The sequence below is a fragment of the Hordeum vulgare genome, chromosome 2H (genome assembly GCF_904849725.1).
Source record: "Hordeum vulgare subsp. vulgare chromosome 2H, MorexV3_pseudomolecules_assembly, whole genome shotgun sequence".
Classification (NCBI taxonomy): domain Eukaryota; kingdom Viridiplantae; phylum Streptophyta; class Magnoliopsida; order Poales; family Poaceae; genus Hordeum; species Hordeum vulgare.
In genome coordinates, this window is record NC_058519.1 from 621,715,189 (window position 1) to 621,742,373 (window position 27,185).

The 27,185-nt window shown below is 43.2% G+C and overlaps 1 protein-coding gene across 2 annotated transcripts; it reads left to right on the plus strand.

Moving 5' to 3' along the window:
* The first annotated feature begins 8,222 nt into the window (after positions 1-8,222).
* On the plus strand, positions 8,223-12,394 carry LOC123427955 (disease resistance protein RPM1-like). 2 transcript variants are annotated; one of them, XM_045112100.1, is made up of 3 exons: positions 8,223-8,459; positions 8,862-8,939; positions 9,349-12,394. In XM_045112100.1, the coding sequence occupies exon 3, from the start codon at positions 9,354-9,356 to the stop codon at positions 12,060-12,062; it is 2,709 nt and encodes a 902-aa protein (XP_044968035.1). In that variant the 5' UTR covers positions 8,223-8,459; positions 8,862-8,939; positions 9,349-9,353; the 3' UTR covers positions 12,063-12,394. The 2 variants fall into 2 exon arrangements, with proteins under 2 accessions (XP_044968035.1, XP_044968036.1); XM_045112101.1 differs by lacking the exon at positions 8,862-8,939.
* The last annotated feature ends 14,791 nt before the right edge of the window (positions 12,395-27,185 follow it).

Here is a 27,185-nt window from a genome sequence, read left to right on the forward strand (position 1 = left end):
CTTTCATAGCTTTCCAAGTGGCCCACGCGTTCGTGGCGAACATCCATCGTCTCGGATCGCGATCCTTCTTCACCAACACACTATGGAAGGAACTTTTCCGCCTCACGCACACCAAGTTGTGCATGAGCACGACACGTCACCCCAGACGGATGGGCAAACAGAGCGGGTGAACAAGTGCCTCAAACCTTCCTCTGCTGCTTTGTCAATGCCTGCCCCATCAAATGGCAAGCATGACTACCCCTCAACGAGTTTTCGTATAACACCTCGCCACACTCTGCATTGGGGACCACTCCGTTTGAGATACTCTACGGCCATGCCCCTCGCCACTTCAGCATCTTGGATCCGGGGGCCTGCGCGTCGCCGGACTTGGCGGACTGCCTGCAAGATCGCACCCAAACGGTGGCGCTCATTCGCCAGCATCTCCTCTGAGCTCGACAACAAATGAAAGACTGCACCGACAAGCGTCGCTCTGCCTGCGTCTTTACCGTCAATGACTGGGTGTTCTTGAATGTGCAACCGTACGTGCAATGCTCAGTGACTACTCGCACTAACCGGAAGCTCGCGTTCAGGTATTTTGGGCCATACAAGGTGCACCAACGCATTGGGGCTGTGGCCTACAAGCTCCAGCTGCCTGAATCCAGCACCGTCCACCCGGTGTTCCATGTGTCTCAATTGCGTCAAGCTCTGCCTCCGGCCGAACAAGTCCAAGAGCAGTTACCTGCAACAGCAGCGGCAAGTCCCCTCCCAGAGGAAATCTTGGAACACTGTGTGCTGCCACGCGATGGTGCGAGCACGTCCCAAGTCCTGGTTCTGTGGATGGACCAACCATCAGAGCTTGTGACCTGGGAAGACGATGTTGAACTCCAGCACCATTTTCCCCAATGCACCAGCTTGGGGGCAAGCTGTGTCTCGAGGGGGAGGGGATGTTACGCCCCCTGCCACCCTGGCCCCGCCTGCAGCAACTACCAAGGGACTAGCGCCCACATCGGCTGATGGGCTGGAATGACCACGACATCAAGTGAAGTCCAACAGCAAGTTACCGACCCACATATGGGATGCGACGGGTAGGGTTAAGTAATGAGTGTTTCCTCCTGTGCTACGCGTGGAGAAAGTAGTAGTCTGGCGGCGGCTCTCACCCTCTCAATTCTCCCTTCTCCTTCTTCTGAACCCTGGAAATTGTCAGGGTTGTATCGAATTCGTGTTGATGTGCTACCTGTTAGATTGATCTCTTTCCCAATGGGCCCAACGGCCCATTGGACCTTGACTCACGCCCTGATCGGGGGCGTCCAGCCCAAGTAAGGCTGGTGGGCCCCTATCGCGCAGTGCTATATATAGAGGAGGTGGGGACCATGGCACGGGTTACGAGGTTCGCCGCCGCCACTGGTTCCCCACTCTCTAACCCTAATCCGATCTAGAGGGATGCACTGAAGCGATGGGAAGTCCATCACCGCCACTACCGGATCTCTCTCTCCTTCCCACCGTCATCACCACCTCACGACGATCGCCGGAGGGAACTCATCGAGTACACCATAAGGTAATAATCTACGACATCATACCAAACACATGTAGCCTAAGATCCACGGGATCTATCAATGGTATCAGAGCCACGAGGCTTTAGATGAGTTTCAGTTGAAACATGTACAAGAAAAGATTTCCCCATCCCCGATATGAACCCGAGAAGGGCAAAGTTCTAAGAAGAGAAAAGTTTCACTGGAGTCTTCTTTGGCAAAGAAGCGCCGCCGCAAGGCCGCGCATGTTCCTCTCGATTCCCACACACATCGGCAAGCCGAGGTGTGGGGAAGAAGAACCTACCTCCTCGGAGGCAAAGAATGGACCTAGATCCAAAAGAAAAATAAAGAAAGAAATCGGATCGGTTCCGAAAAGACAAAAAAAGGGGGAACAAATGGCGGGGGGTTTCTGCCACCGCGCACTGCAAAGTAGAGGCTGAAGGGCGCCAGTGCCTAGGCAACCACGGAAACAGAGTCTCTCTCTCGGGCTGCAAGCGCCGGAGAGACGCTCGGCCGCCGAAGGCCCTGGTTTCTTGTGCGCCGCGGGACAGGAAAAAGGAACGGCACCACGAGCACGCCATACGACGGCGGTGCGCTTCCACGAATGGAAACGCACCACCGACGAAGGAGGTGGCCGTGGCACCACAGGATCTAAGGCGGAAGAGGAAAGGGGCTCCGCCACCCGCAGGTCACCGCCGGCGGCTGCTGTCCTACCCTGTCGTGCTAGGGCGGCGGGAGCAGCGCCACGACTCCGACCGGAGCAAGGCATAGCTCGAGGATGAGTAGCAGAGGGGCTGCGGGAGCTTCGGCGGGCCATGAGGGCCACCGCTCGAAGGGAAGCGCCCGCAGTCGCTCTGCCACACACGAGGAGCCCCTGCTCCGGCGGCCTGAGGGGCGCGCGAGGATGGGAGCCTCTGCTCCAGCGGCGCCGAGAGGAGAGAAGAGAGAGCGGCGCACACGGAAGAAAAATGATTAGGGTTTCGGGATGGGGTGGATGCGTGCTCCTTTTGTTCACGCGAGGGGCGCGGCGAGCCGTAGGATCGACTCCAACGGCCAGGATTTCCCTGCCGGAGTAACCCTAGGACGTTTTTGGGCCGCAAGGAGTGCTGCGCCAGGCCGAGGGTCAGGCCGGCCCGCTCGAGGTCGAGGCCGAGGCCAAGAGGGGCGCCAGCGCCAGTGCCAACTGTTTCGGCCGCTGGGGGGAAGTAGGCTTCCAGGCTGGCCCAAGTAGGAAAGTAGGCTCACAGGCCGGCCCAAGTAGGCCCCTGTTGATTATTTTCAATAGTTTTTCTCTGCCTATACTTTTAGGCAGATTTAAAACTTTGTTTCTAAGCATTTTTTCTATGAAACTATGTTTAGAAAAATAGAAATTAAAAATGTTTAAAGTTTCTGTAATTTTATACAGAATTGCAACATTATTTTTCTGAAAAGAAAAATAAAAGGTTCTGAAAATAAAAGAAAGATTTTCAGAAAAAGAAAAGTTCATGAATTTTATAAAAGGGATTATAAAGTTCATGAATTTTTAATTATGACAGAATATTTTTATGTAATAGTAACATGATTTTTCTGCAAAGAAAAATAAAAAGTTCTGAAAATAAAAGAAAGATTTTCAGAAAGAGAAAAGTTCATGGATTTATAGAAGGGATTATGAAGTTCATGATTTTTTAATTTTAACAGAATATTTTCTGTAAAGGTGCATGAATTTCATATTCACGTTTTTTCGTTGCAAAGTAAATATTTAATCCTCCAATTAAATTGGAACCAACGGGAAAATTTAATTGGAAGAACTGTTATTAGCAATGTTTTTTCCCTTGTGGGTGAAATAAGATTCCAATAATTTCCGCTATGACAAAAGAAAAATGTTTGTTTTAAAGTTAAATATGGTATTGTTGTTTTCTGACCAACGTTGATGATAACAATACTATAATTGTATGAGTCATCTTATGTTTAAAGCTTAAATCTCTGATAAATTTTGTATCAAAGCGATCAATTTTCAGAGCACAGATAGAGAAATGTGTATTTCTATTTCTGCTGCAATATGGTTAATGATGATGATTATTTCTTAGCAAAGTTGTTCAATAAGAATACTATCATCACATTGTTATATGCATTATTTCCATTTCTGCCCAACAGTGATATGGCATTAATGTAGAAGAATGATGTTTTATTCTAATTCTGCCACCACGGTGATTTAGAATATTCCAGAAAGTTTAAAAAGGTTTAATGTGCATGATTTTAATCAGACCAACGTATTATTTTATGCTCATTACCGTTGTTTATTGGCTAAGTTTTCTCATACTAAAAGTTATTCAAGCTTTCACTCATGAAAGTGAATGTTTTGGGTACTAGTGACCCGAAAGATGGAAAAGAAAGGTCATAACTTGAGGGAATAAATTCTCTCTAAAGAATGGCTTCACAAGAATAGAACTCTTGGATATTAATTCAAGAAAAGAAAAGAGATAGATCATTGAGAGTCTTGGTTGACGAATGTCTTTCATGTACTCTCTATGATGAAGTCTCCCTTTTCAGTCAACATGATTGAAATGAAACAAGCAACATGCATGTTTAATTTGACCAACGTCGGATCAAACATGTGTGTCAAAGATAATTCAGATTTATTTCTGAATTTGATGCAGTCAAAAGAGCCAATTATGGCATTTATGTCCCTTACAGGGAATTACCCCGCATGGCGGGAAAAGTCTGGGAAAAATGCATGCGTAACCGGGTAAAGTTGACATTGTATTATGTCAACAATCCGTGTATGGCGGGAGACATTTTGGCAAAGGCCTTATCCTGTATGACAGGAGAAAGTTATGATGACTCATGTGCGGTTAATGTGTCCCACTATGGGAGAAAAGTATGGAGTAGATATTGAGCTTTCCTAGTATCGACCGTACAACATATGTGTAACGGTCATTATGCAATCACTAAATCCAGAAAGGATAAAAGTAACACACGAACCTAAAGACAAGAATGATATGCAAGTGTGACTTGCAAAAGTGACAATTATAAAGAACTCTGTTGAGTTTCTGAAATGAAATGAGGAAAAAGTACTCCCATAATAGTTAACTTATAACTTCATTTTAAATGAAGTGATAAGCTGAATGAGCTAGATAATCGAAGTTTCCTCATTTCACAAGAGCTATGAATGGGTTTCGAAATTGTGGCAGAAAAGTTCTTGCCACATTTCGGGGGGGAGAAAGAGACATGAAATACATTGTAGTGTATTTCATGACTCCTCTGTACTTTAGATGATGTGATGCACATTACTCCTCTGTACTTTAGATGATGTGATGCACATTATGCATCTAAAGTGATCCATTAATGAAGAATGTGATTGTCAAGGGGAGTACGACAGTCATTAGAATACCGTCATTATGATACCCCTAAAGAAAAGAAACAGTTGCATTTCTGGATCTTCTATAGTTCCGAAAGCAGACTAAGGAATACAACAGTGGTGCTTAAAGTGCCATAAAGAAGAAAGGTTAAAGATACGACATTTCTTTAGTGAAGATGGAGTAATCTGGGGGAGCATGTTGTATGACCTATACAACACCTGTTGTTAGCTCTACAAGGGATCTTGTGATACAGGTCCCTGTAATACCTATTGCCTTTTGGAAATGGGTGACTATAGAATTAATTTGCCTCTTGGCAATGACAGAGCAACGACAACCCCATATGAAAGAAGTGCCAGTACTTGAGATTTTGATGGTCGCTAGGAATGTGAAAATCAGATACTTGTGACTACTATAAAGTCTATGTTAGTGAAATTCCATCATTTGAATTTCACTAACATAGACTTTATGAAGGGTCTACAAGGCAAATATGACTTCAAAGGAAATATGTAATGTGTAAAACATGACTTAAATCGAAAGATTTTGTGCAAAGAAAATGGGAGGACAATTGCATTCATGCAAAGTTATAGAATGGGAAAATCGTTTTCCAATTCCTGTGCATGTGGATGATGTCCTACTTGCTAGTGGTGATGTAAATCTACTGCAGGAGGAGAAAAGAAGTTCTTGTCCTCAAAGTTCAAAAGAATAAAAGGGGGTATTAGGAATGTCGCATGAAAATGCTAAGAAAGATTTCTAAAGTATGCATATGAGAAAACCTACGCCTGTTCTTATAGTCAAGGGTAATGGAACTGGAAACTATGGTGTTTCAAAAGTTAATAAGAAAAGATTGTAAACCAATATGGTACCATATGCTTCAGTTGTTGGAAGCACAAGATGTTACCCTAACACAGTTCACGTATATATCCGGGTTGTTTTGGCAATGTCCAGTCCATAGATAAATCAATGGAATGGAGTCAAAGATATCGGCCTCATGCTAAAAGAAATAAGTGCTCTCAAAAGATTGTGAGTACAAAGGCAGGACTTGTGAAATGTATAGCGAAATCCACAATTGTCGCTAACTTTCATACTCGGAGTTTTGTGTGGAAAATCTCCAAATGAGTAAAACGATTGTCATCAATGTGATGCAATGATATGTTATAGCTTGATATGAGGCTGAGGGACGGGCGACATGGTTAAGGCTACCGGTACCTGGAGTGGATAATGGTTGACAACGACGAATACCATTTTAAGTTCTTTCGCTCCTGTCACAACGAGTCAAGTGTTGATGCGAAACACACTGACAAAGAGTTACGTGTTGTGAAGGAGAAAGTCCGGAATTATGGAAAAATGCTTGAAGCATAAAAGCAATGAACAAGTATTTGCAGATCTGCTTATCAAAGGCTTACCGCCCAGTGTGTTCGAAGAACACACAGTCGACATGGGTTTTATGGTATAGTCTAATATTTCCGGACAATAAAGGGCCCAAGGTTAAATAATCTGTCTCAAAATAGAGAGGTACATTGTGGCTGTCCGATTCCATCGACAATTGAGCCGTGACGATGAAACATGCCCTATGTATTGATCTGTTACGAAATGGGTAAAGTTAAAAGTATATGATGAGATCAAGGGGGGGAATGTTAGATTGATCTCTTCCCCAATGGGCCCAACGGCCCATTGGACCTTGACTCACGCCCTGATCGGGGGCGTCCAGCCCAAGTAAGGCTGGTGGGCCCCTGTCGCGCAGTGCTATATATAGAGGAGGTGGGGACCATGGCACGGGTTACGAGGTTCGCCGTCGCCACTGGTTCCCCACTCTCTAACCCTAATCCGATCTAGAGGGATGCACTGAAGCGATGGGAAGTCCATCACCGCCACTACCGGATCTCTCTCTCCTTCCCCACCGTCGTCACCACCTCATGACGGTCGCCGGAGGGAACTCATTGAGTACACCATGAGGTAATAATCTACGACATCATACCAAACACATCTAGCCTAAGATCCACGGGATCTATCACTACCTAGATTAAGTGAGAGCATAATAAATTGCCTCTACAAAGCAAGGCCTCCAAAAAGATAAGGACGTAGATTTCGCCGTCGCCCACTACGGAAAAACCGAAGCTACTGTCTTCATCCGAAGAGCCTTGTATGCGTATGTGTAATGTAAGATAGGAAAAGGTCTTTCCCACTGCTGGTGGACCGGCTCAGGCAACCTGAAGAAGGCTTTCCCCACACTTTTTAAGCACTCTACCCGAAAGAACAAATCGGTCAAAGAAGCCGTGGCAAACAATATGTGGATAAAAGATCTAGCGCACGGAGACACCCGACACCTTTGGGCAGAGACGATCAGGATGCACATGTGGATTCAAACAAGAGGTCTGCAGCCCCAAGACCATGCAAGAGACACCATCAAGTGAACACATGAGGCATCAGGAATGTACCCTGCTAGCTCTGCATACAAGGCCCAATTTCAAGGTTTCATGAAATCAGATTTCACAAAAATAATTCGGAGCACTTGGGCACCTGCTTGGCTGAAGGTTTTCACATGGCTGCTTCTCAATAACAGACTATGGTGCAATGATCGTCTGCAAAGAAGGGGATGGTCAAACGAATAATTATGTCAGCTGTGCATCCGAAGTTTGGAATCCTCTAAACATCTGTTCTGGCAGTGCCCGATGTCGAGTGTGGTGTGGGCTGCGCCGGCGGGTGGAAACGGCTGCAGCTCGCTCCATCCAAGCAAGTGGCAAAACAAGACTAAGCCAGCAGTCATCATAGCTGAAATGATCAGTGGAGCAAGCTCTCAACACAAGAAGGCCATCAAAACCACAATCATCCTAATTCTTTCCGAGCTCTCGAAGGAGAGAAAAGATTGTACTTTACAGAAACAAGGTACCATCGCTGATAAGTATCAACACGACTATCAAGAGAACTCTTGAGTCTTGGCGCCAAACGGAAGCAGCATTTTTGAAGCACCCTTTTTGGACCCTCCGTGAGATTTTTTTTTTTTTAGAAAAGGGGACCCTCCGTGAGATAGCGTGTTAGTTTTATTTTGTCTTTTTTTTTACGTCTTTGGTCTCATGATCGAAACCACCCTTTGTATTCCTACTTGCTCTCTGCTATGAATCAATCCAAGCCAGCCTTCGAGCTGGATCTTAAAAAAAAAGGGAGATAGGAAAAGATAACATCAAATGGAGACTTGCACAGTGAAGTCGCGATACTTTTGGACAAAAGAGTTCTTGCCCTACCAGCTTCAACTAATGAAATGAAAGCTTTAGAGGCACGACTTGACCTGCTCTATTAAGAAAAGAACAAGTGATCCCCTCAAAAAAACAATAAAAAAAACAAAGTGATCTTGAAAAGGAGAGAGACGGCAGAAAATTAAGCAGGTCGCCAAACTCGCCATCGCTCACTGATTGATTGCACTTGCATCTTGTTCCTCTTATGTCCTTCTCCAGCCGCCTCCACTGATGAAGCTCGCCCAGTATGTATGCCGTGCACAACGCCCCCCCTCGCATGAATCACTCTCACAAGCCGAGCCGATTTAGTTAGCCTTGCTCTCGCCCACTGCAGATCCAGCAGCCCCCTTCTTTCCCCTCGGCTCTGCTGCAGAGCCCATCAGGTACTCTTCATACATGTATTATTAGTCTGTGGTAGTACATAGTTTCATCACGCGCGGCTTCTCGGGTGATTGGCGGACTACTATGTTGGGAGCATAGTACGGTTGGGAGTTGGGAGCGTTGTAATCCAACGGCTTCATGCATGTGTTCCAGATAAAATTCTAGATTATTGTCTGCAGTTTTACTAGAGAAAAGTTTTCGCCTGCCATGTGTTCGCCAGAATGTCCCAACCACGACCTAGAGGCCGAAACCTGTTGCCAATTTTTATTTCTTCTAATTGTAGTAGGAGTATTAAATAAGTAAATAACTAAATATTGTGTATGTCAAGTCTTAATTGCTCATCTCTGTGACTGTGTCCTTGGCTACATACTCTGATGTCCGGTTTCTCTTTTCTTATGCTGCAGAATTGATCACACTGGTCGTTCATTCGGCATGTGAGTGCTGTCCTGCTCCATAGGCCACCTGCTACAAGTGTCTAGAAGGTGAGCAGTACTAGCTGATGATGTGAACCACCGGTATCAAAAGCTGCCTTTTCCAAAGATTAACTATTCTAGAACGTGAGCGAAAATCCTCGTATCTTTTCCAAATTCTGCCGGGTGAAGTTCACTTGGGAATTCCATCTGTTTGTTTGCCGTTAACTCTGACCCATGGGGTGATTTCAGTGGGCAAAAAGGATACTCTGATGTGGTGATACCTGGTATCTTCACACATGATAGATCATAGTTTGGTTTTAGATATGCTATAATCGATAAACTTAGTTGAGAAAAAAATGGAATGACATGGGCCAAGGGTTATAAGCTAGTACTACTTATTCATGCATGAGCTAATTCGGTTACTTCTAGATGATTTTTTCTACTCTATCATGTAACATGCACTCTCTTTGCTGAACAGCTCAAATGGCCGAGGCTGTACTTATTGCTGTAACGAAGATTGGTTCCATTTTAGGAGATGAAGCCATCAAGGCCATCATATCTGAGCTCTCCTTAAAAGTTACTAATCTGAAGGAACTGCCGGTAAAGGTTGACCAAATAAGAAAGCAACTGACTATGATGAGTAATGTAATAATGCAGATAGATACTGTATACCTCATTGACAAAGGTGTCAAGAATTGGATTGGGGAAGTCCGAAACGTGGCCTACCATGTTGAAGATGTAATGGATAAATATTCATACCATGTGCTTAAACATAAGGAACAAAGTCGCCTGAAGAAACTATGGAATGGAAATGATTATGTAGTTTTCAGTCAAATTGCGGATGAGGTAGTTGTGGTAGAGGAGGAGATTGAGCAAGTTATAAAGTTGAAAGAACGATGGTTGCAGCCCTTCCAGCTTTTCCCGGACCCACTTACTGAGATGGAAAGACGGTGGTCCCAGGACAGCTTCCCTGAATTTGTCAAAGATCAAGATCTAGTAGGAATTGAAGAAAACAGGATATTGCTGACCAAATGGCTGCACACCAAAGAGACGGAGAACAATGTGATAACAGTATCAGGCATGGGCGGGTTGGGAAAATCTACCCTGGTTTCAAATGTTTATGAATGTGAAAAGATCAAGTTCCCTGCACATGCATGGATCGTTGTGTCACAAATTTACACTGTTGATGCTCTGTTGAGGAAGATACTATGGAAGATTGGATACACCGAAAAACCATTGTCAGCAGGCATGGACAAAATGGACATATATGACTTGAAAAGGGAAATAGAGAAGATACTTGAAAATAGAAGATATCTGATTGTGCTGGATGATGTCTGGGAGCAAGAGGTATACTTCAAAATATGTGATGCTTTCCAGAATCTCCAAGGAAGCCGCATCATCATTACAACACGGAAGGACCATGTTGCCGGAATTTCTTCTCCCACACGTCACCTTGAGCTCCTGCCATTGAGTAATCCTGATGCATTTAAGCTCTTCTGTAGAAGGGCTTTTTACAACAGGAAGGACCATACATGCCCCAAGGATCTTGAGACAATTGCTACTTCTATTGTTGAAAAGTGTCATGGCCTGCCTCTAGCAATTGTTACCATTGGCAGCATGTTGTCTTCAAGGCAAAATTTAGATGTTTATAAGCAAACGTACAATCAGCTTGGACACGAGTTGTCAAACAATGATCATGTCCGAGCAATTTTAAATCTGAGCTACCATGACCTTTCAGACGATCTGAGAAACTGCTTCTTATATTGCAGTCTCTTCCCTGAAGATTACCCCATGTCACGTGACAGCCTTGTGAGGCTGTGGGTTGCAGAAGGCTTTGTGCTGAGCAAGGGAAAGAACACGCCAGAGATGGTAGCTGAGGGAAATCTCATGGAGCTGATCCACCGCAACATGCTTGAGGTGGTGGAGTATGATGAGCTTGGTAGGGTCAACATCTGTAAGATGCATGATATTATGCGGGAACTGGCTAGTTCTGTTGCTAAAGAAGAGAGATTTGCTTCAACAGATGATTACGGCGCAATGGTGGATATTCGCCGTCTGTCGTCATGTGAATGGAAAGAGGACATTGCACTGAAAGCTAAGCTTTCACATCTTCGTACAGTAGTGTCCCTAGGAGTAATTCCATCCTCGCCTGACATGCTATCATCAATTTTGTCGGTATCCAACTACCTTACTGTTCTTGAGCTGCAAGACTCTGAAATCACTGAAGTGCCAAAATCGATTGGGTCTCAGTTCAATCTACGTTATATTGGGTTAAGACGCACCAAGGTCAAGTCACTTCCGGACTCTGTTGAGCATTTGTCTCGCCTCCACACCCTCGACATCAAGCAAACCAAAATAGAGAAGCTACCACGAGGGCTCGTCAAGATCAAGAAGCTGCAACATCTTTTAGCCGATAGATATGTTGATGAGAAGCAGGTGGAGTTTCGGTACTTCAATGGAATGCAAGCACCCAAAGAGTTGTCCAACTTGGACGAACTGCAAACTCTTGAGACCGTGGAATCCAGTAATGACTTGCCTGAGCAGCTGAAGAAACTGATGCAACTAAGAAGTCTGTGGATTGATAATATTAGTGTCGCTGAGTGTGCAAATCTGTTTGCTACCCTTTCAAATATGCCACTTCTTTCAAGCTTGCTTCTTTGTGCAAGGGATGAGAATGAGGCACTTTGCTTTGAGGCTCTCCAGCCAAGGTCCACAGATCTACACAAGTTGATTATCAGAGGGAAATGGGCCAAGGGGACACTAAATTGCCCGATATTTCTGAAGCATGGGATACATCTCAAATATCTAGCTCTAAGCTGGTGTCACCTTGTGGAAGATCCGCTAGAGGTGCTTGCGCGGCACATGCCAAACCTCGCGTATCTGAAACTTAACAACATACATGGTGCAAATACTCTGGCTCTTTCTGCAGATTCCTTTCCAAACCTGAAGACACTTATCTTAATGCGCATGCCTGGTGTCAGTGAACTAGACATCACTGAGGGGGCTCTTCCATGCGTTGAAGGTCTGTATATTATCTCGTTGCCGAAGCTTGGTAAGGTCCCTCAAGGCATTGAATCCCTCCGCTCCCTTAAGAAGCTTACACTGAAGTATTTGCACAAGGATTTCAGAAGTCATTGGGACACTAACGAAATGCATCAGAAGACCCTGCATGTTCCAGAGGTTTATATCTAGATGTGGCGGCTCAGTTCTCCCTGCGGTGTCGGTCTTGTATGGTGCATCTGTCAGTTGCAGTTGTGTAGTACTTTTAATCGTTTCAGCAAATTTGTGATTATATATTGATGTCGTCATCAGCATTTGTCGGCACTTGTATGTGCAACATATTTACTCTTCAAAGTTTGGTATCCATTGCCTTCCAGCGGTCCCAGTCTGGTTTTATGTTGTTTAAGACATGTGCTAGTACTGATTTTATGTAATGATGTGTATCATTCTTATGGAACACCTTCTGTGAATAATCCTGTCAAACATTTCATCTTATATGTGGATATATCTTGATCTTGGCACTGTAAGGCCCTATGACCTGATTCACCAAGAGGTATTACATTGTCATTGCAACAGCTCGTGTATTTGTGTGATTTCTTGATTAGGCGCCCAAATTTCAGATTGACAAGACCCGGAGTTAGTATACTAAAAGGGTTGAACTCGCTTTGCTGCGTTGTTGATGTTTTTGGATTTTCATATTTTTTATACTCAATTCATCTTAAAATATATTTTTTGAAAATTCAACCCTCTTTAAGTTTAACCACATTTTTGTAGAAATATATTAGGACTTCGTTTGGTACTGTAAACCTGAAAAGCTAAAAACACGCATAAAACGACAACTGGTATTCGGCACTAGGTCAATAGGTTAATGCTTAAAAATAATATAAATTAGTGTATAAATACTCAAAAAGTATCCTAAAATGATAATAAAATAGTATGGAACAATAAAAAATTATAGATACGTTGGAGACGTATCAATTATTTAAGCTTGTAGGTTTGCCTGGAGACAAAGTTAAGAAGAAAGTTTTCCCTTTATCTTTGGAGGAAAAAGCATTGATGTGGTAGAGGTTATTGGATAATATTGGATCACGGGACTCGAATCGCTTGAAGTTGAAATTTCATCATAAGGTTTATCTTATGCATCTTATTCATCGTGATCGGAATTTTATTTATAATTGTTGGCCTCGTGATGAAGAAAGCATTGCTCAAGCTTGTGGGAGGATTAAATCTATGATGCACACCTTTCCCAATCATGAGCTCTCGAGAGAAATGATTATACAAATTTTTTATCCTCGGCTTTCTCATGATGATCAAATACAACTCGACTCTTCTTATATGAAGAAGACTATTAAATTCAAATGGGATCTTCTAGAAAGAATTAAATGCAACTATGAAGACTGAGAATTCGACAAAGGTAAAGAGCCAGGTATAAGGCTTAAGTTTGATTGTGTTAAATCTTTTATGGAAATCAATACTTTTCAAAAGCTTAGCAATAAATACGGGCTTGACTCTGAGATAGTAGCTACTTTCTGTGAATCATTTTCTACTCATGTCGATCTCCCCTAGGGAGAAGTGGTTTAAATATCATCCATCTATTGAAAAATTATTAGAGGAACCCATTAAAGTTAAGAAGGAAACAATTGTTTATCATATCGATCCAGTTGTACCTATTGATTATATCGAGAAACCATGTTTTCCTGTTAGGATTAGGAAACATGCTAAAGCTACAACTATGGTTAATAAAAGTTATGTTAGAACACACAAACCTTCCGAACAAATAAATATGGAGCCTAATATTGTTGTAGTTAAAGATCTCTTGGTTGATAATATTGACGGACATGTTATTTACTTATGTAGTGAAGCTGCTGTTGGGGAACGTAGCATAAATTCAAAATTTTCCTACGCATATTCAGATCTTCCTATGGAGAGACCAGCAACGAGAGAGGGGTAAGAGCATCTTTATACCTTTGAAGATCGCTAAGCGGAAGCGTTGCTAGAACGCGGTTGATGGAGTCGTACTCGCAGCGATTCCGATCTAGTGCCGAACTACGGCACCTCCGCGTTTAACACACGTGCAGCCCGGTGACGTCTCCCGCACCTTGATCCAGCAAGGAGGAGGGAGAGGTTGGGGAAGAACTCCAGCAACACGACGACGTGGTGTCGATGGAGAGACGAGGCCTCCCGGCAGGGCTTCGCCAAGCGCCGGCAGAGAGGAGGAGGGAGAGGAGCAGGGCTGCGCCGATAGAGAGATGAAACCGTGTGTCAAACAACCCCGAATCCTCAACTATATATAGGGGGAGAGGGAGGGGGCACAACCCTTAGGGTTCCCACCCCCAAGGGGTGCGGCAGCCCCAGATGGGAGAGGGGGCGGCGGCCAGGGCAGGGAGGAGGGGTGGCGAACCCCTCTGGTGGGCCTTAGGCCCACCTACGCTAGGGTTCCCCCCTTCTCCCCTCTTCCTGCGCCATGGGCTGAGTAGGGGGGCGCACCAGCCCACCTAGGGGCTGGTTCCCTTCCCCACTTGGCCCATCTAGCCTCCCGGGGTCGTTGCCCCCCTTCGGTGGACCCCCGGGGCCACCTCCGGTGGTCCCGGTACGTTACCGGTGATGCCCGAAACACTTCCGGTGTCCGAAACCATCCGTCCTATATATCAATCTTTACCTCCGGACCATTCCGGAGCTCCTCGTGAGGTCCGGGACTCCGAACAACTTTCGGTAACCTCGTACAACAATTCCCTATAACCCTAGCGTCATCGAACCTTAAGTGTGTAGACCCTACGGGTTCGGGAGACACGCAGACATGACCGAGACACCTCTCTGGCCAATAACCATCAGCGGGGTCTGGATACCCATGGTGGCTCCCACTAGCTCCACGATGATCTCATCGGATGAACCACGATGTCAAGGATTCAATCAATCCCGTATACGATTCCCTTTGTCTGTCGGTATAGAACTTGCCCGAGATTCGATCGTCGGTATACCTATACCTTGTTCAATCTCGTTACCGGTAAGTCTCTTTACTCGTTCCGTAGCACGTCATCGTGTGACTAACTCCTTAGTCACATTGAGCTCATGATGATGTTCTACCGAGTGGGCCCAGAGATACCTCTCCGTCACACGGAGTGACAAATCCCGATATCGATTCATACCAACCCAACAGACACTTTTGGAGGTACCCGTAGTGCACCTTTATAGTCACCCAGTTACGTTGTGACGTTTGATACACCCAAAGCACTCCTACGGTATCCGGGAGTTGCACAATCTCACGGTCGAAGGAAAAGATACTTGACATTAGAAAAGCTTTAGCATACGAACAATACGATCTAGTGCTAGGCTTAGGATTGGGTCTTGTCCACCACATCATTCTCCCAATGATGTGATCCCGTTATCAATGACATCCAATGTCCATGATCAGGAAACCATGATCATCTATTGACTAACGAGCTAGCCAACTAGAGGCTTGCTAGGGACACATTGTGATCTATTTATCCACACATGTATTACTGTTTCCTGTTAATACAATTATAGCATGAACAATAGACAATTATCATGAACAAGGAAATATGATAATAACCATTTTATTATTGCCTCTAGGGCATATTTCCAACAGGTGCTAGAATTGCAAAGCCTGTTAGAAATGAGTAGGACAAGCTAGATAAAAACAAACCAGTTGTTGGCATGCGTGTTGTTTGTATTAAGATTGGAGATCATTGCTATCATGGTTTATGTGACATGGGTGCTAGTGTTAGTGATATACCTTTTACCTTATATAAAGAAATTATGAATGATATAACCCCTTCTAAGATTGAAGATATTGATGCCACTATTGAACTTGCAAACCACGATACTATCTCGCCGCTTGGGATTGTTAGAGATGTTGGAGTCTTGTGTGGAAAAGTCAAGTATCCCACTGACTTCTTAGTACTTGGTTCTGGATAATATAACTTTTGTCCAATTATATTTGGCAGACCTTTCTTGAACACTGTTAATGCTGAAATTTATTGTGTCACAGAGAAAGTTAAAGTAAACTTTGGTAATGAGTCTCATGAATTTAATTTCTCTAAATTTGGTAGACAACCACATGAGAAGGAGTTATCTAGTAAAGATGAAATTATTGGTCCTCCTTCTATTGTTGTGCCTCCTACATATCCTTTAGAACAATATTTGTTAGACCAGGAGAATGATATGCATATGAATGAAAGAAATGATATAGATGATATATTCCTTAGACAAGCGCCTATCCTCAAACATAACTTGCATATTGATATCTTAGGAGATCTTCCTCCACCAAAAGGAGATCCCGTGTTTGAGTTAGAGACATTACCTGATACTTTGAAATATGCTTATCTTAATGAAAAGAAGATATATCCTATTATTATTAGTGCTAACCTTTCAGAGCATGAAGAAAAGAGGTTACTCAAAACTCTGAAGAAGCACATGGCTGCTATTGGATATACTCTTAATTATCTTAAGGGCATAGCCCCACTCTATGTCTGCACAAGATTAATATGGAACCGGATGCTAAACCTGTTTTTGATCATCAATGCCGCTTGAATCCTAAGATAAAGGAAGTGGTAAGAACTGAAATACTAAAGCTTTTGGAGGCAGGTATAATTTATCCTATTGCTCATAATAGATGGGTAAGTCTTGTTCATTGTGTTCCAAAGAAAGGAGGTATAATTGTTGTTCCTAATGATAAAAATGAACTTATTCCACAAAGAATAGTAACTGGTTATAGGATGGTAATTGATTTCAGTAAATTGAATAAAGCTACTAGGGAAGTTCATTACCCCTTGCCTTTTATCCACCAAATGTTAGAAAGATAATCTAAGCACACACTTTTTTTTCTTGATGGATATTCTCGTTTCTCTCAAATACCTGTGTGAAAAGAGGACCAAGAGAAAACTACTTTCACATGCCCTTTTGGAACCTATGCTTATAGACGCATGCCTTTTGGTTTATGTAATGCACATGTTACCTTTCAAAGATGCATGACTACTATATTCACTGACTTTTATGAAAAGATTGTTGAGGTTTTCATGGATGATTTTTCTGTTTGCGGGACTTCTTTTGACGACTGCTTGAGCAACCTTGATCGATTTTTGTAGAGATGTGAAGAAACTAATCTCGTCTTGAATTGAGAGAAGTGTCACTTTATGGTGAATGAAGGTATAGTACTCGGGCATAAAATTTCTGAATGAGGCATCGAAGTAGACAAGGCTAAAGTTGATGCAATAGAGAAGATGCCATGTCAAAAATATATCAAAGGTATAAGAAGTTTCCTCGGTCATGCTGGTTTTATAGGCGTTTCATCAAAGATTTCTTAAAGATTTCTAGGCCACTAATTAATCTTCTTCAAAAATATATTCCTTTTATTTTTTATGATGATTGTGTAGAAGCCTTTGAAATACTTCAGAAAGCATTGATTTCCGCATGTATTGTACAACCACCTGATTGGAATCTACCATTTGAAATTATGTGTGATGCTAGTGTTTATGTCATTGTTGTTGTTCTAGGGAAAAGAGTAGACAAGAAACTGAATGTTATTCATTATGCTAGTATGAGCCTATACAATGATCAAAGAAATTGCGCTACCACTCATAACGAATTTCTAGCAGTTGTGTTTGCATGTGATAAGTTTAGACCTTATATTGTTGATTCCAAAGTTACTATCCACACTAATCATGCTGCTATTAAATACCTTATGGAAAAGAAAGATGCTAAACATAGACTTATTAGGTGGGTGATTTTACTTCAAGAGTTTCACTTGCATATTGCCGATAGGAAGGGAGCTGGAAACCCTATAGTAGATAACTTGTTTATGATGGAAAATGTTCTTGATGATCCACTGCCTATTGATGATAGTTTTCCTAATGAACAACTTGCTGCCATAAACACTTCGCGTAGTACCCTTTGGTATGGAGATTATGCTAACTATATTGTTGCTAAATATATACCACCTAATTTCACCTATCAATAAAAGAAAAAAATCTTTTATGATTTGTGACATTGCTTCTGGGATGACCAACATCTTTATAAAGAAGGAGTGGATGGTGTTATTAGACGTTGTGTGCATGAGCATGAAAATGGATAGATCCTACGGTAGTTCCACTCCGAAGCTTACACAGGGCACCATGCAGGTGACAGAACTGCGCACAAGGTATTACAATCTAGTTTTTATTGGCCTACTCTTTTTAAATATGCTCGTAAGTATGTCCTTTCCCGTGACTAATGTCAAAGAATAGGTAATATTGGTAGAAGTCGGGAAATGCCTATGAATTATTCACTTGCTATTGAACTATTTGATGTTTGGGGTTTTGATTATATGGGACCTTTTCCTTCTTCTAATGGGTATACTCATATTTTAGTTGTTGTCGATTAAGTTTCTAAGTGGGTAGAAGCTATTCCAACTAGTAGTGTTGATCATAACACTTCTATTACAATGCTTAAAGATATTATCTTTCCGAGGTTTGGAGTCCCTAGATATTTAATGACTGATGGTGGTTCACATTTTATTCATGTTGCTTTCTGTAAACTGCTAGCTAAATATGATGCTAACCATAGGATTGCATCACCTTATCATCCTAAGTCTAGTGGCCAAGTTGAATTGAGCAATCGAGAAATAAAATTAATTTTGCAAAAGACTGTTAATAGGTCTAGAAAGAACTCGTCTAAGAAATTGGATGATGCTTTATGGGCTTATAGAACTTCTTATAAAAAATCACATGGGAATGTTCCCCTATAAAATGGTCTATGGAAAATCTTGTCATTTACCTCTTGAGTTAGAACATAAAGCTTATTGGGCAATTAAAGAACTCAACTATGATTATAAACTTGCTCGTGAAAAGAGGCTATTTGATATTAGTTCATTAGAGGAATGGAGGACACACGCTTATGAAAATGCTAGGTTGTTTAAGGAAAAGGCTAAAAGATGGCATGATAAGACAATACAAAAACGGGAATTCAATGTAGGAGATCTAGTTCTTTTGTACAATTCTCGTTTCAGATTTTTTGGAGGTAAGCTTCTCTCCAAATGGGAGGCCCTTATGTTGTTGAGTAGGTCTACCGCTCTGGTGCTATAAAAATTAACAACTTCAAAGGAAAAAACTCGAGAGTGGTAAATGGGCAAAGAATTAGACACTATATATCAGGTAGGCCCCTTAATGTTGAAACTAATATTATCCAAGTTATGAATCTTGAAGAACACATAAGAGAGACCTTCCGTAACACCCCAAAATGTTGAAAAGGGGTAGGTATGTGATACGGTAAGTAAACCGACTCCAAAAATTCCAAAAAATTATTTTCTGTTGTTTTTGGTATTTTATAAAAATTGAAAAAAAGGAGCCAAGGTGACCCATGAGGGGACCACGAGCCAATAGGGCGCGTCGTGTTGCCTCGTGGGGCCCTTGTGTGCTTCCTGATTCTCATTTCTTCGCGGTCACACATCCTAACCTAGAAAAAATATATTATATATACTCCCGAATGTTTTGAAATTTCAGGTTTGCTTTGCTTAGAAATTTGGCTTGAAGATTTATCTATCCTTGTAACCGTGTGTGAGAGTTATATAATAAAGATTAGTCGAGTTCATGTGCTTTACTCTCATGCATCTATCACCATAGCATTGAAATAAAAGAAATAAAAAGATCGTATGCTAATCCCACGAGGAGTATTGATTTCACATAGAAAAAGTATAAGTGATAAAAGTTGTTGGGAATAAACAAACATAACATTAGTCATTGGTACAATTTATGCAAGATAATGATAGAAAAGAGAAGGTTCACATATAAATACACTATCTTGGACATCTGTTATGATTGTTAGCCCCCACCAAATATTATATAATGATCAAGTGTTGATGTTGGACATGGAAGACAACGTAATGATCATGATAGTTTACATTCACTAGAAGTTATATGCTCTTGGATCCCTTAACATGTGGTGCTTGCTTTAGATCTTTTGGTAGGAATTTTTTTTGCACTAAGTAGAGATACTGCTTGTGCATCCTTAACCCCTTAAACCTAGTTTATTTCCATGAGAGTCCACCATACCTACCTATGGTTGAGTAAGATTGTGACAGCCCGATGCCGACATTCCAGAAGATTCCCCTCTCTTTCCGTTTTCGTCGTGTGTCTATTTTTATTTGTCGTATCATCATCGCATCATGCGCATCATCAGCATTGCATCGGCGTCTCCGTTGCCGCCCGTTTTCAAAACTTGCATCCGTTAGTAATTGCCGGTTCTCGACGTTGTCCGTTCTGAGTCCGACCGCACACGCATGCGCTCGCGGCACCGTCGTAACCCTGTTTTAAAAGTGTGCGTAAAACTTTCTCTGATCGAGGTGAAACTTGGCACGCGGTCGTGATTAGTTATAGATAGGCCGCCTGTCGAATTTCGTCGCGATCGGAGTTCGTCTAATACCCGAACGGTCGTCTGTAGTGGCACCGTCTTCGGTCTACAGTCGGACATCTGTCGATGTTTTTAAATCGTTGCCGCGCCGCCCGTTCTCCCTCTCATCTCCGGATATCCCCTCTACACAGCCGCGTACCCATTCCCGCGTGTGGAATCGTCCGAATCCGACCGCACGGTTGGATCCGGAACGCGATTCCGGTTAACTGAGCCCCTCTTTTCTCTATAAATAGCCCCCCATGCCATTAATTAGACATCCACTCCCCCTCTGCCTCGAAAACCATGCCCTCACCTAACCCTAGCCGCAGCCTCTCTCCCCACCAGCGCCGCCGGCCCGCCCCAGCCTGCGCGAGGCCCTCCGAGCCCATCCGGCCGCCGCCGCCCGCAGCACGCCCGCGCCTCAAGCGCGCCCGCATCCGAGAGGGAGCCCCTGCTCCTGCCGTGCGCCACCCTCACCGGAGGCCCTCGCCGGCCGCCGCCTCCCCGTGCGACAGAACCCGCCGCAGCTCGGCCCGCCGCCTTGCCTCCCCGCCGCCGGCAACTGCCGCCAGCTCCGGCCGCCGCCTCGCCCACGCCAGCACCTCGCGCCGCCGCCTCCCTATTGCGCCGCCGCCTTAGGCCGGATCAGGCCAGATCCGGACTGTGGGGGTCCATCCCCTGCCGCGTCCCTCGCCGGAGGCCGCCGGACCTCGTCGTCGAGACAGCCAGCAGCCGCCGCCAGTCGCTGCCCTCGCTCGTGGGGGAGGATGAGGGAGCGCGCAGCGCCGCGCCAGCGCCCCTGCGGGCCGGCCTCCCGCAGCGGCCCAGGAACCGGTCGGCCCACGACCGCCTCGCCTCAGCCCCGCAACGCGCCGACGGCCCAGTCGCCCCAGGCCCATTGACCTGCACCAGGGCGGCCCAAGTGGCCAGGGTGAGCCAGTCCCCCGCCTGTGCCTTTTTTTATTTGCGCCCAGTTCAGCCCGTTTAGCTACTTAGGGATTTTTTTTCGGATTTAGTTTAAATTCGAGAAAATAGCTATTTTAAAACCCCCGTAACTTATATTCCGTAAGTCGGATCGAGGTGATCTTTACACGGATTTGGTGTAGAATTTTGCGTAGTATCCGTTTTTGCAACTTTCATAAATGTTTGATCAGGTTTGACCCACTGTTTGCCTAGAGTAACGTGCTGTCCCATTAGAATAGTGCCCGTATTTATTTTTCGCGCAAGACCGGGTTGCTCGGATGCCGTAGATAAAATGCCCATGTTTTAGGAATCATTTTTGCATGTAATTTAGAGCGGTCATTGGTATTTTTACGTGTAGGGTTTGTCGGAAGTTTATTTTCCCGTATATAGGTGATTATCTCACATTAATGTGTGGCATTATTTTTGTGTTGCAACCCCACATATTTTATATGTTTTCGGGATAGAAAAATCCATGTGATTTTTCTGTGCAATTTGTTTTAGCTTTTGAGTAAGTTAGTTCGCACGATATTTTGCCATGTTGCCCTTTTGTTTGATTCGTAGGATTTAATCCGTTCTTCGTTTGACGGAGTTGTCAACTAGGGATTTGTTCTTGGGTGTTTAGACTAGCCCTGGTATTTTTAGTTGCAATAGAAATGCATGTTTAGGTGTGGTTTGATTGCCCTCAAGTTGCTAGAAATAGTGCTGATTTTGAGGAGCTGAAATATTTCTAAGTCTGGAATATGTTATTATTTTGTTGCTGTTTTGTTTTGTTTCTATCTTGTGATCTGTAGCTCTTTTGAGGTTGGTCCAATGGAGTTAGTTGTAGCCCTTGTGTTTCTCTAGCATGATTTGAAATTTCATGCCATTTGGAGTCCTGTAGCTATAGGTTTTGCTGCTGTCAATATTGCTTCAGATCGAAAACTGCACTTTCATGAGGTGTAATTTTCACTAAGTCTGAAATAGTGTGTGAGATGCCATTTTGTGTCTTCTTTTCCTAGTGATCCATGATGCCATGCTAGTTGTTGTTAGTTGTTTGTAGTAGTGCTACTTGCCCTCTTCCGTGTCATGCCTTGCTTGAGTTTATGGGAGTTGTGTAGCCCGTAGTTGTGGGGTGTAGAAAATGCTATGTGACTGATTTTGGCAAATTGTAGTCAGTTCTTGTTTTGCTCGTAGTTGTTGAACCGTAGCTCCGATTTGATCGTGTCCTACATGAAACTTGCTTAGAATCCCGTGTACTTTTATTTTCTCTTGCTGTTTGTATGTTTTGAAGTGCTCGTAGCCGTCGTTGCACACATATTGCATTCATGCCATCATATCTTGCGGTGCTTGTAACTTTTGACCCGTAGCTCCGTTGGAGATGTTCTTTATGTGTAGATTGCTTGAAATGACACATAGAATCACATAAACCTATTTGTTTTGCTGTTTAACAATTATTTAAATGTGTTAGTTCAGATCTGGACAGAATCGTAAATTAACATGTGAGGTCGTCTCGGAGGTGCTATATGTCATTTCCGACCTCATTTAAAATGCCTAGATAGGTAGTTTAATTACGCTTCACCTCTTGCCATGTTTAACCACATTTAATATTGTTGTATACCTAATCGGGATAGAACTAAATAATTAACATGGAGTTTCGTCAATATGCAACTCGTTGCATATTGAACTTCACTTAATGTGTAGTGTTTGTTTGTGTGATTTTTCATGCCGTGACTTGCATGTATTTAGATGCTCATGCATCATTTGTGTTGTTGCACCGTGTGGTGAATTTCGTGTGTTGATTTGTGTTTCCGGTTTGCTTCGTCTCGATAGAGTTCCGCAGCGTGCCAGATTGTGAGGACCCGTTCGACTACGTCGGTTCGTCTGCTTCACGGAGGCATTCTTCTTCCAAGCGGGATCTCAGGCAAGATGACCATTTCCCCAGATACCATTACTATCATTGCCATGCTAGTTTTATCGCTTCTATCGATATGTCTCGTTGCCTACCACATGTTAAATATCAGCCTCTCAACAATGCCATGATAACCTTCAACTTGTTCGACCTAGCAAACCACTGATTGGCTATGTTACTGCTTGCTTAACTCTGTGTAGTGTTGCTAGTTGCAGGTGCTTTGCTTCCATGTGAAAGCATGGGTTCCTTGTTATATCACCATATTAAATGCTATTTAATTTAATGCACCTACATACTTGGTAAAAGGTGGAAGGCTCGGCCTTTCTAGCCTGGTGTTTTGTTCCACCTTTGCCCCCTTAGTTTCCGACTACCGGTGTTATGTTCCACAAATGAGAGCTCCTAACACGATCGGGGTTGTTGTGGGGACCCCCTTGATAATTCGTTTTAGATTAAAGCTGGTCTGGCAGGGCCAAACTTTGGTACTACATTTGCCTAATCACTAATGAACTGCATCGGGAGTAATTAACCCAAGGATATTTAATCAACCCCCGGGCCAGTGCTCCTCATGAGTGTTGGTCCACCCACCTAGCAGTCGGCGGTGCCACCACGGGGCAACTCGAGGTTTGGTTCTCGTCCACTTTGCATAGACGGTGTGTCCTGAGAACGAGATATGCGGTTCCTATCGGGTTCGTCGACACACTGGGTGGCCTTGCTGGATTAGTTTTACCTTTGACGAGATATCTTGTGCATCGGGATTCCGGTGATGCTTTGTGTAATCTCAGAGTTGAGGTTTTCCACTAGGGAATCCGACGAGATCGCGAGCTTCGTGATTGAGGATTTCTATGCGGCTTGTGGTAATTTGTGATGGACTAGTTGGAGCACCCCTGCAGGGTTAAATCTTTTCGGAAAGCTGTGCCCGCGGTTATGTGGCAACGTGGAAGCTTTGCTTAACACTGGTTCTAGATAACTTGAAGTTAACTTAATTAAAATATGACAACTGTGTGCGTAACCATGACTGTCTCTTTCGTGAGTTCCTTCTCTGATCGAGGACACGGTGGGGTTATGTGTGACGTAGGTAGGTGTTCAGGATCATTCATTTGATCATCAGTAGTTCACGTCCGTTATGCGTAGATCATCCCCCCTCTTATTTCTTGTACTCGTAAGTTTAGCCACCACATTCATGCTTATCCGCTGCTGCAACCTCACCACTTAACCATGCCTCACCCATTAAGCTTTGCTAGTCTTCATACCTTTGGAAATGAGATTGCTGAGTCCCCTGTGGCTCACAGATTACTACAACACCAGTTGCAGGTACAGGTAAAGGTTACTTGACGCGAGCGTGTTGATTGTTCATTTGGAGTTGCTTCTTCTTCATCGATCTAGGATGGGTTGCAGGCTGGCAGCCTGGGATAGCAAGGATGGACGTCGTTCTTATTTTTTCTCGTTAGTTTTCGTCCGTAGTCGGACCCTGCTCTTACTCTTGATGATTATGTAATGTACTGATGTGACTCTAATGTAGCTTGTGGCGAGTGTAAGCCAATTCTATATATATATCTCTTCTTTTCAGTACATGTACTTGTAACAATATCCATTCTTGCGACACGACGAGATGTGCTTCTATCCCCGACGAGGCCCTCGTGCCAAATTGAGGATAGGGTCGCATCTTGGGCGTGATAAGTTGGTATCAGAGCAGTACCGACCTAGGAGCCCCCTTGATTGATCGAACTTGGCCGAGTCGAGTCTAGTAAAAACTACTTTGAGTCTAGTTATATATCGAAGAGTAGGATTCTTTTTTCTCCTCTTCTATGTTCGGGTGAGGAATCCTGACGTAATAATTTAATTCTACTCCTCTTCTCACTCAAATTTTTTTTAGGATCACGCGGATATTTTTGGAATCTATATGATGCCGATGTGACGGAGTTCTGTCTTGGTGCCTCCTATCTGCTCTAAGTCTCAGAGGAGTTGAGCTCTAGGGGATTCTTGAGCACATCATTATCATTCAGATTTCTTAGTATCTCAGAACGAAGTATGTTCGTAATTGCTTCAATACTAGTAGTGGCGAGATAACCCCGATGTCCCCAGTACTGGTGCAGATTGTTCGGGAGTACTGCCATACTCTGTATCGTTGTGATCACGAGGGTCTGTTGAAGATGAAGGTCCGAGATTCTGGTTGTGTGTTGACGGATGTGATACAGGTGACGGGTTAGTATAGGAGTTGTGTGATATTACTCCTTGTATCCGTGTACCAGATTGCATGACCAAATATTTCGGGAATTCATAGGTGGGAATTCAAGTAGTTGCTTATAGGACAATCTTCCAACAAATCCTCACCCTTTGTTTTGTTGAACTATGGTAATTCAAGTTGCTTCGATGTCAAATGGTGATTTCAGATCTTTCCTAAGAGGTGTTCTTATATTTTTATGTGAATGCAAATTCTTTGCTCATTTAGATCGTCTTATCAATTCCATTCAACCGGTGTGTTTCTCTTCAAGTGAATTCCATCCTCTCCTATTTTGCAAGATCATTATCTGAATTCTTTCCGGAGTTGTCTCATCTAGCCCAAGTTGTCTTTGTTTTTCCCCACCCTCCCACCCTTTTCTTCAGTCATTCAATTTTCTTCCAAGAGTTTTTTCTTTTCATTGTGCTTTCGCTGTCTGTTCTTTTCTCTCTTACCCGGTGATTCATTGTGAAGATTCTCAGGGGATTCGTGTCATATTTGTTCATTTTTGTCATCCTTACCGGTGAATTCAGTTCAGTTATCCATGGTCATCATATCCTTTTCAACCATTAAATTCTTTCCGATGTTGGAAATTCTTTCAGCCTATCTTGTTTATTAATTCCTCTCTCTTTCTATCCGGAGTGTTAAAGATATTTCAGAAGTTCTGGTTTTCAACCCTTCAGTTATTTCGAGGTACTAACCTCATCTAGTTTTCTTGTACCGGTGCAATATATCTCTTTCTTGCAATCTTTTCAATGGTGGTTTCTTCGAGTGGGCCCATAACCCACAGGTTTTTCCCAGGATCTTTCCTGGATCTTTTAATCTCTTCCGGAGGTCTTTAATTCTTTCAACTATGACGTAAGTATGAAATTTCATCAGTCATATCCCTTCTTCAAGATCTATTTGAGTTAATTCTCATATTGGTTCAACCTTTCATTCTTCTTTATCCCGGAGTGTCTCATTAATTTTTGGTGGTGTTGTCCCTCGTCATCATTCTCATCTTGCTATTCGAAGGAGTGTTTCTCTCAATCTTGGTCCATTCTCTTGGAGATTCATCATTTCAGCCTTGTGCCATCATCTTAATTGCTGTCAATCATGAGTATCCCTTTCTTGCTATCCGGTGCATTTCTGTTTTTTTTATTTCTCGTTCCTCCGAAGGCCATCATTTCAGAAGACTTCTTCGTTCTCAGCTTGTAGCTTTCATCCTCAATTCTTCTCCATTGTTGTCTCTTCATTCGTCTCTCGATTATCCGGTGCCTTGTTCAAGTTTTCTCTCAGGTGGCTTATGATCTATTCATTCTCATGTATCTCCATTAATTCATGGTGTTTCCATTCAATTGTGAATTCTTACCGGTGCTTCCTTAATTTTGCCTCAAATGGTGTTTATCTCTCTGCCTCTTCAAGATTCATTTCTAGTAGAATAAGTGATATGCTAAATCCGTTGCTTGTCATCAATTTAACTTGATGAAGGATAAGCATAACATAATTCTTATTCTTATTCATAGTAATCTGAATTCTTCTTTCGGAGTGGCTCATGGTTTCAATTCTTTTCTCGTGTGCTTATCTTTATTTTTTTAGGAGTTCCAAGTTCTTTTAGTATCTCTTTGTGAGGCTTCATCTAAATCTTGGCAAGGTCATAATCTTATTCTTTCTACCTTCATATATTTGCATCATTCATTTGTATACGGTGGTCCTTCATGGTGGTTCATCAAGGTTTCAATTCATTCTCAAGTGTTCTTCAAGATTCTTGTTGGAGAACCTCAAGTATCCTTTCTCTTGCATGTCCAGGTGCAATTGTTCTTTCTTTATCCTTTGAGGTGGTATTATAGCATTCTTGTTAGTGTAGGAGCCTCGAAGAGATTTC

Excerpts from the sequence above, each read along its gene's own strand:
- LOC123427955 (XM_045112100.1), top strand. The coding sequence starts at position 9,354 with ATGGCCGAGGCTGTACTTATTGCTGTAACGAAGATTGGTTCCATTTTA.